The 9395-nt window shown below is 46.3% G+C and overlaps 1 protein-coding gene across 1 annotated transcript in view; it reads left to right on the plus strand.

The window, feature by feature from the left end:
- The window catches only part of GPC4 (glypican 4), a 111034-nt gene extending 102974 nt beyond the window's left edge, over nucleotides 1–8060 (plus strand). Inside the window, exons 5-9 of the mRNA XM_040468142.1 lie at nucleotides 3506–3636; nucleotides 3737–3883; nucleotides 4661–4797; nucleotides 5425–5600; nucleotides 5702–8060. Coding sequence (XP_040324076.1) covers nucleotides 3506–3636; nucleotides 3737–3883; nucleotides 4661–4797; nucleotides 5425–5600; nucleotides 5702–5904 — 794 coding nt within the window. The 3' untranslated portion in view covers nucleotides 5905–8060. The remainder of the gene's footprint in view (nucleotides 1–3505; nucleotides 3637–3736; nucleotides 3884–4660; nucleotides 4798–5424; nucleotides 5601–5701) is intronic.
- Nucleotides 8061–9395: the final 1335 nt, after the last annotated feature.

Genomic DNA, 9395 nt, shown 5'->3' on the forward strand with positions numbered 1-9395 from the left:
AGCCCGACGCGGGGCTCGAACTCACGGACCGCGAGATCGCGACCTGGGTGAAGTCGGACGCTTAACCGACTGTGCCACCCAGGCGCGATCTCGCGGTCCGTGAGTTCGAGCCCCGCGTCGGGCTCTGGGCTGATGGCTCAGAGCCTGGAGCCTGTTTCCGATTCTGTGTCTCCCTCTCTCTCTGCCCCTCCCCCGTTCATGCTCTGTCTCTCTCTGTCCCAAAAATAAATAAAAAACGTTGAAAAAAAATTAAAAAAAAAAAAACACAAATTCCCCCGTTTTTAACAAAATATTTTTCCAAGGGTCCACATCAAATCCAAACCGTCCTCTGGCTTGGCTTAATTAATGTTTTCAACCAGGTACCGTGAGGCTGAGGTGCTGCTGTTATTCTTGTTGAGAGTCTTAAAAATTACATCTGTTCCCTTTCAAGAAACCAAATTAAACCCAAGTGGAAATCGATAGGAGTTCTGAATGAATTTTCCTCAGTTATTTGGAATGATCCTTTTTTGGAGGGATGAGGTGTATAATGGTATCTAAACTTAATTTTTAATGGGTATTTTATTCTTTCTGTCTAAAAGGCCGGGAATAATAGACATTGTTCATCCCCTGTGCTTTTTGTATGAATTTTCACCAGGGTTTAATTTGCTCTGTGGTTGTGGAATTCACTCCCAATTTACATGCCTCAGCTATAAGTTCTTTTTTTTCCTTTCTTTGCAAAGAATTTTGCTTTCCCCTTTAAACGGCTGCAGTTAATGAATGGTCAAGGGCTTCCCCCCACCCCCACTTCTTTAAATCAGATCTTGGGGTTAAGTCGGGGAAACTGCCTTTTGTTCTCCCAGTCAGTCATGAGGCCGAAGGTGTGGGTTTCTGATCATTGGCGGCACAGTGTGAAAGGAATCGCTTTGCCTAGCGCGAAGGGGACACTTTGTTGACGGGGCGGGGCCGACCCAGTGCCAAATAACCTGAGCACTGAAATCCCGCAGTCGGTCTAGACCCTTGGAGACACTAAGCATAGGTTTTCCACATCTGCCTTCTGGCCGCCACGTCCCCCTTTTCCTTCTCCTGAGTTGCATCTACAGTGTTGCCAGCCTTTATCCAGATGGATCCAAGCAGTTTGAAGCGCCCTGGACTTGGTTTTGGAAGAGGTTGGCTCAAGAGGTCAGCCAAATACTACCCCCCCCCCGCCGCCCCCCTCCCCCCCCCCCAAAACAAAGTCAGTTTCTGGAAAAGCGTAAGTGATGCTTGGTTGCGCCTCGTTTTCCATCACCTACTGTAGCTGCGTTAACAGTCATCTGACTCCTAGCCAGCCTTATTCATGTCACACGTTGCTGCCCGCATGAATTTTGTTTTGGGGTCTTAGGGTGGCTGGCAGGAGGCAGGAACCAGTCAGATTCCCCGCAAATCAGAGGCCCAAATCAGAGGCCCGGCAGCCTAGACCAGCCGGAAGAAAAAACACCAAACCAACTATCTTTGCATCTCTCTTGGGGCTTCTACATCAGGGCTCCTAAGGAAGAGCCTCATTGACGGCCGACCGTGACTCCCCCGGGGGTGGGAGGCAGCTCGCGCATTCTTCAGCCGCGCAGCGCCCAGCGCCATGGCACCGGCCCCAACAAAGGCCCGGCTTCCCTCCATTCCCAGAGTTTACAAAGACGCCAAACAGCCAGAAGAATCGGGTTTATGTTTCCTTTCAGTCTTTCACAAACACATTAGTGATCTGGCCTTTCCTCGCCACTAGGGGAATAAGTAGTTTCAAAACGCGCTGGTTTTTTTTCTTGTTTAAAGCTCTGCATTTTCGATGTTTATTATCTGTCTATTCATAATATTTTTATTTGGAGCAAGCGACTTCTTCGGCGAAGAATGTGCTTTCGGTACGTGCCAGCCCCGATGCTTTGACAATGATGAACACATTTAAGTTGTGCTCCACTTGTTTACAAAAGTCTCCTTTTGCTAGCACATCAAAAGCATTTTTCCTCCTCTAGGACAATGGTATATTCATGCCGGCAGCCTTTGCTTAGAGGTTGGAAGCGTCACTTTATTGGCGCTTACCACAATGCAACCTGAAACTTCATTTGTTATTACTTAAAAAAAAAAAAAAAAGTGCATTTCACGGAAATCTGTTTGTGGTTTGTGACATCGCCATTGCAGTTGAGAGCAATGATCCCCGTGCCTTAAAACGGTGTGTTGTATTTGTCCTAGGTTCAAGGTGAAAGGTTGATGACCAAATTTGGTGTCATTGATATGCTGATGCTAAAAACTCCTTTGCACTGGAAAGTTTAGGTAGGAGATCCACGTGGTGGCCTGCGGCCTTCTTTGAAAAGGGCACATAATAATCTTCTGGAAACTAGCCCTCCTTTCTAGGAGCTGTCCTTGGCCTACCTGAAGGCTGTGGATAACGTGGGCCTACCTACCCTTCTGCCGTGCTTTCGGCACTAGAGTGGAAAGGGGAGAGAACAAGTTGAAAAGTTCAGTGCTTGTCAGGAGTGTCCTTTTCCCATTCGGACATCCAGTTTGCCTGACATTTCTTGGTGAAAATTAGCGGACACTGAAAACACCAAGCCTCATAATCCCAACGAACGCATACGGCAGACAAACAAGTACAGCGTATTTTAAGAGAGTGTGTGCCGACGCCTTCTAGACTCCTCCAGAATGTGAAAGTAATTCGCAGACTGATCTGTGAAGACTCACGCTGTGAGCACGTGGCTTTCTGTGTACTGTGGCCTTGTGTTGTCTTTTCACCAGAACAAAAAGGAGGTACATCTTTTTGCTTTAACTCGAGGCCCTTGTGTTTGAAATGGGAAGTTTATCTTCGCACAAAATTGCATTTTTCAAAATGTCATTATTCGAAAAGTCATTAGAATTCCTAGGAACACTGTCATTTGTACTTTGCAGGTGTGCACTCAGGGATCTGAAAGGGTTTCAATCCAAAAAGGAAAGCAAGAAAGTGATACGCCAGGATTTTAACAGATTTGCGTTTTTGAGTCGGACAGCCTTAGAGTGACAGCCACTGACACACGAAGGAACGAATAATCAGTATAATAGAACATTCCTGATTGGGTTTCCTTGCTGTGGAATAGAGCATTCACCTGGCCACTTCACACTTTAGAGAGCTAGCAATGCATAGTGACTAAAAGCAGTTCGGTGTAATAGAAAAAGCTGTAAAGGGCGCCTGGGCGGCTCAGTCTGTTGAGCGACTGACTTCGGCTCAGGTCATGATGTTGCAGTTTGTGAAATCCGGCCCCACGTCGGGCTCACTGGCGCCAGCCTGTCAGCACAGAGCCCGCTTCAGATCCTCTGTCCCCCTCTCTGCCCCTCCCCTGCTCATGCTGCTTCTCAAAAAATAAATAAAACATTTTTTAAAAAGAAACAAAAACATGAATTATGATGCATGCCTCCTCCCCCCCCCCTCCCGAAACGAGAGACAATAAAATAACCACACTGATGACCCAAGGTCAGACTGACGATTTACTGTTTATGCTGTATTGTTCTTCCCCCAACGTCACGTTAGACGCGATGCTGATGGTGGCGGAGAGGCTCGAGGGCCCTTTCAACATCGAATCGGTCATGGACCCCATCGATGTGAAGATTTCCGATGCTATTATGAATATGCAAGAGAACAGTGTGCAAGTGTCCCAGAAGGTAATGAAGGCAGGACACTGGAGAGGACGGGCAGAACCCCTCCCCTGCTCCAGCTTGGGACACGACTCCCCTAATGTGACTCGTGCTTGCCTCAATGCAGGTTTTCCAGGGATGTGGACCTCCCAAGCCCCTCCCGGCCGGCCGGATTTCCCGTTCCATCTCTGAAGGTGCCTTCAGCGCTCGCTTCAGACCATATCACCCTGAGGAACGCCCAACCACAGCAGCCGGCACTAGTTTGGACCGACTGGTGAGCAGTTTGGCAGGAACGGCCGCGTTTAATGGCAAAGAACTGAAAACATTTGCTCCGAATGCATTTTTAGTTGGAAGGCTTTCAAGCGCGGGTCTTTCAGGTGAAACTTCTCAAGCAACTTGCATGTGGATGTCAATAAATCTGCCTCTGATTTTCTAGCTCATAAAGTCGGTACGTAGTTAGGAAACGTGATGCGTGTACCGTGCGCCCATCGCTGTGCATGTTATAGGGACGCGGTAAGGCTCATCCTCGTTCTCAGCCCCAGCAAAGAGGGAGAAGCCGACATCCCAGGCTTAAGTGACAAAGAGGATGTATAGTAAGCACTGGGACGGTCGGAAAGTAGGAGCACGTGGCAGCAGGCTGTGCATGCAGTAGGAGGAGGGAGTGTGATGACAGGCACTCGCTTTCACAGAGGGGTTGCTCTAGATGCTTGAGCCAGAGTGTAAAAGCCTGGTGGGAAGAGAGGGTGTCTTCTCCTTGTATCTACAGGGCACGGAGGCTGGCAGGCGGCAGTTGGTAGTGGTAATAAAGAGGTAGCGTGGGCAGCGGATCCGGGCAACTTGTTCAGAGCTTGCATTTCGACTCTTAGTTCATGGGCGTGATTTTGTTCTTTTCTGTATACATTTGATCAGCGTTTCTCTCTTGTGACTCAAGTTGAAAATGAATTACATAGCACTCTGGAGCTACTTTAGAAATGATCAGAAGACACACGTTTAGGTGGCCGTGAGTTTTTTACAGAGCGCTTGCTTGGCCCCCCCCCCCCCCCCTCATTAGGTTACCGATGTCAAGGAGAAGCTGAAAGAGGCCAAAAAGTTCTGGTCCTCTCTGCCCAGCACTGTTTGCAACGACGAGAGGATGGCCGCTGGGAATGGCAACGAGGATGGCTGCTGGAACGGGAGAGGCAAGAGCAGGTCAGCTCCGGGAGCGGCTCCAGAGGGGGTCTGTCTATTGTCAGTTGAGGGAGGCATCCTGGAGCATCTCATGGTAGGTAGCAGTGACGTGGAAGGCTTCTGGACGTTCTGAGGAATGGGCTTTACCCCGTAGGCATCGTGAAGGCACGCGGCTGCTTACAAAGAGTACCGGGCCCGAAGTTTGTGACGGCGGTTCCAACCCCGTGTGAGGGCTGCAGCCAGGGCTCAGGCCGTTCCAGTAGTTTCGTCTTTATGGTACTCGGTCCCTGTGGGTCTTTGCCCACCAGCTTCGCCTCCTAAAGCACCAGTTCTCCAAAGGTCTCGTGCTCTTCTCGGGTGACGTCTTGCGTCCCTCCCCCTAGACACTTAGTAACCTTGCTCCGTAGCCTCCGTATCGGCACTTGACTCTGAGCCACCAACCTCCATTGCTTTCCAAAAGGTTCCCATCAAATTGGAGAAACAAGATGCCTGCCCGGGAAAAGGAGAAATCCAAGCTCTTTAGAAGCGGAAGAACTTCCGGGGCATCGCCCTCCGCGGAAATAACTAGACTCCAAGCAGGATTCTCTGGTGATCTTTGGCGACCTTCTGTTTTACTGATCATCTTCACAGGGTCGTTTCTCATTTCAGATACCTGTTCGCAGTGACGGGGAACGGGTTAGCCAACCAGGGCAATAACCCAGAGGTCCAGGTCGACACCAGCAAAACGGACATGTTGATCCTTCGTCAGATCATGGCCCTTCGGGTCATGACCAGCAAAATGAAGAACGCGTACAACGGGAATGACGTGGACTTCTTTGATATCAGTAAGCGTTTGTCGCAGTTTGAGATTTACACCTCGTCCTTGGGCGCCTTGTGACGAGAACAAACAGAATGAAACCTCTGTTCCGTTTTTTTTAACCACTAGGCGATGAGAGCAGCGGAGAGGGAAGCGGCAGTGGTTGTGAGTATCAGCAGTGCCCTTCGGAGTTGGAGTACAACGCGACTGACCACTCGGGGAAGAGCGCCAGTGATAAAACCGGCGGCACCGGTGCCCGCGTTGGGGCGCAGCCCTACCTCCTCGCTGTCTCCTGCATCTTGTTCCTGGTTATGCAGAGAGAGTGGAGATAATTCTTAATTGTCGAGAAAAAGTTTCCGTCAAAAAGTTAAGGAGGCACCGGTTATCACTTTTATACCATCCTAGTGACTTTGCTTTTTAAATGAATGGACAACGATGTACAGTTTTTACTATGTGGCCACTGGTTTCCAAAAGGCTGACTTTGTGTTTTCATTCAGTTTTGCGGGGAAAAGGGACTTGGATGTCAAGTCAGTTCCTGCTCCCCTGGAATCATGTTAAACGTGGCTAACAGTGTAGGTACAGAACTGTAGTTAGTTGTGCATTTGTGATTTTATCACTCTTGTTTGTTTGTTGTTGTTGTTTTTTTTTCTTTTTGTTTGTGGGTTGTTTTTTTTTTTTTTTTTTCCTTCAATTATGATCTCACCTTGTTTCTTACAAGAAAACCAGGGTCCTTTCTTGGTATGTAACATGTACGTATTTCTGAAATATTAAATAGCTGTACATGTTATCTTATTAAAAGGAAAAGCCCAACAAGCAGTGAAATTTCCATTTATCCCTGTTGTTTTAGTTGCCTTATCTGGAGACGAGTGGATGTGATTTTGTTTTTTACTAAGTTAGGGCAGATCGCGAAGTCCGTACAGGGGGCTTCTGAAACACTCGTTCGGTGTGTTCGAGTATCAGTACAAGAAGAAGGCTGCCGGAAGAGACTGCAGACTATACCCATCTTGGTTGAACTGAATTACACAAACTAAGATCACAGATCGGTCCGTTCCTTAAACCCGTTTACACTTAAAGTGTAGCCCATTTAGAAGAAGGTTTCTTTTGAAACACTCTCCCTGGAAATATAGAAGGCATTCAGGGTGTCCCAGTTACCACATGTTCACACTTAGCTCGGGGGTGGGTTTTGTCTTTTTGTGTTTTATCCGGGCGAGTTTAGCAAGCCGCTGTATGCTGGTCTTCACGTCCACGCTGACCTGCTTTGAGTTGGTACCCCGATGGCCGAAATAAGTGACCGATAAGCTCATTTGGTCCCCCCTGTTATGGTGTGCCGGATCTCAAACCCAGCCATATAGTGGAGGGAGCTGTCTGGGGCCTAGTCAGAACCAGGGTGCAGCCTGGGCTCACGGGATAGCTGTCAACATTCAAAAAGTCTGTGTCTGTGCATTTGCATTTGGTTTTGGATTCCAGTTTGTGTAAAAAAAGATTTCTAAGGTGTCCTGCTTGAGTCTTCTTGCCCAGGCCTCTCTGATGAAAAAGACAAAGGACTGGCAGTGGTTCACCACGCTGTGCAACCCTAACAGCCAAGACGTCCACCGGGGGCGGGGGGGGGGGGGAATCTGAGTGTCGGGAATCTTTTCATGTGATGTTGTTTTTGGAGGGGGATGGGAGAGAGGAGATAGATCTGAGAAGACGGTATCTTAGCGGTGACCCTTAGGAACCCGTTGCTTGTATCCTCACAAATGACGGCTCATAAAACTATGAGAATGTAACAAATCACTTTAAGAAGGAGTTCCCGAAAGTCTTCAGAAAGAAAATTCTGCAAGTCTCTTCCTGCTCTAGACAGCCATTAAGATCCCAACCGATTCCACAGAAGCTAAAACCCACAGAGAGGTGGTTTGTGTTCTTGTTCAATCTTCAGTTGTAAGAGTAATTCTCTATTTTTATATTGAAACATAATTACTTGATAGCTCAGGGTCTACATTTCATTCAACTTTTGACACCAAATTCTGCAGAATGGTCAAATGGAATATTGGGGGCTGTTGTAAACAGAGGCTTAATTTTATTAGAAGTAGCCAGTTATTTATTAAAGCATGATGTTAATAAAATAGGCATATTCTGGCTGGTGTGTATAAGTGTTGTTTTTTTTTTTTTTTTTAAACAAATCACAGAAGACAAAATTGAAAAGGTGCTCCATTTATGTATGAGGAAAATGGATTGTAAATAGCTCAGCCGCCTTGTGAGAACTTGGAAAGTGTGCTGATACTTAGTAACTACCTCAGTTGTGAGGAATTTCCTTTTTAGCTTAGACTGCTATTACTTGTACTTGGTTAGAAATGAATCTGGTCTCCAAACTGTGGCCCAAAGAGTTATTCCCGTAGACCTTGTTAGATTGTTTTTAATTTAAAACCTTGAACTCTGCCCAGCTGTTTTCTTTCAGTCAAGTTCTCTACACCAATAACATTTTCCGAATTAAATATTCTTGAAGGTTCTTCTGGACTCTTACGGATTTGTTTTCTTTCTTTGCATTTTTCCCTGTTACCCTTTTATTATTTAAATTGTCTCTTGCTTTTGAACTTGAACTATGGAATAAACAAATCATAGGTTTTTCCATTCAGATCTGACTGGATAACTCTTGGCTTCTAACCAGCTGGCAGGCTCACAGTTGCACCCCACTCTTCCCCCCCACCTCACCAAAAAAGAATAAAGGCAAGTTGAATATTTTAAAATCTTAAGAGTTCAGAGTATGAGGTAGAATAAAAGCTTTGTTAGTAGACCTGACTTTTCCAGAGTCTCCGTTAATAGCATGTGACTTTGTGTTTTATAAAGTCATTTGGAAGTTCTTTTTCTTTCCCAGTACTTCATCACTCTTGTACCTTAAGAAAAAAACATTTTAACGACTCTTAGATGTACATTTCATTTCAGAAAAGAGTCTGTAATCAGCACCTATTATTTGATAAAAGGCAAAGGACAGAGAATGGATGTGCACGTTAAAACTTTCCTCCCTCGGTGTTAGAAACCTAACAGTTCACATGAAGTAGAATTTGCCACCTGTGATTCTAGAACCAGCATAAAAATAGATGTAGGTGATGCCACACAAAATCCGGCTTGGCCTTCTGCGTCTGCAGAATGTGTCCACTTGCAGAGCTGAAGGGTGCAGTACGTTCATAACCGGATCTGCTACAGGAGGCCTGCGTGTGCTTTCTCACCCTCAAGCAAATGCCAAACTACCAAGTACAACTTTCCTGCCTTTTTCGAAACCAGGAAAAAAAAGCACTGGGAACATTTTTTCCAACTCAGCACTTCGTGGGGGGGGTGGGGGGGGGTGGGCGGGAAACGTAGCTCTGCATTCTGGGATACACTTTATTGTACAAGCTCAGTTTCCACTTTTAACCTCCTCCGGTTACTTTCTTCTGGAAGTCCTTACAGATGTGAAAACTCTCTGGGAGATAACGTACAGTAATCTAGGAATTCCAGGCCATCCGTCAGGCAAATCCCTATAATACTTAAGTTATGTAGTTGAGCTTTTCATTAGGTAATTAATACCTTGACAGGGTTTAAAAACCAAAACCTACATAAAGGTATACAGGGGAAGTTTCCCTTCCGTTCCTGCATCCAATCTGTCCAGTTACCCCCACACTCTAAACTTATTAGTTGGTTTATAAATATATCTCCCAAAGTTTCGTGATGTGCAAGCAAGTATGAATAGAGGTTTTTCCCTCCTTGTTGTTGTTTTTTCTTTTTTACATGGAAGGTAGCATATAGTGTCCTAATTTTTTTTTAATTAATTACCTTTGAGAGGAGGGATCCCTAAAGATACAGATTC

The sequence above is a fragment of the Herpailurus yagouaroundi genome, unplaced genomic scaffold (genome assembly GCF_014898765.1).
Source record: "Herpailurus yagouaroundi ecotype Mexico unplaced genomic scaffold, PumYag 67681, whole genome shotgun sequence".
NCBI lineage: Eukaryota > Metazoa > Chordata > Mammalia > Carnivora > Felidae > Herpailurus > Herpailurus yagouaroundi.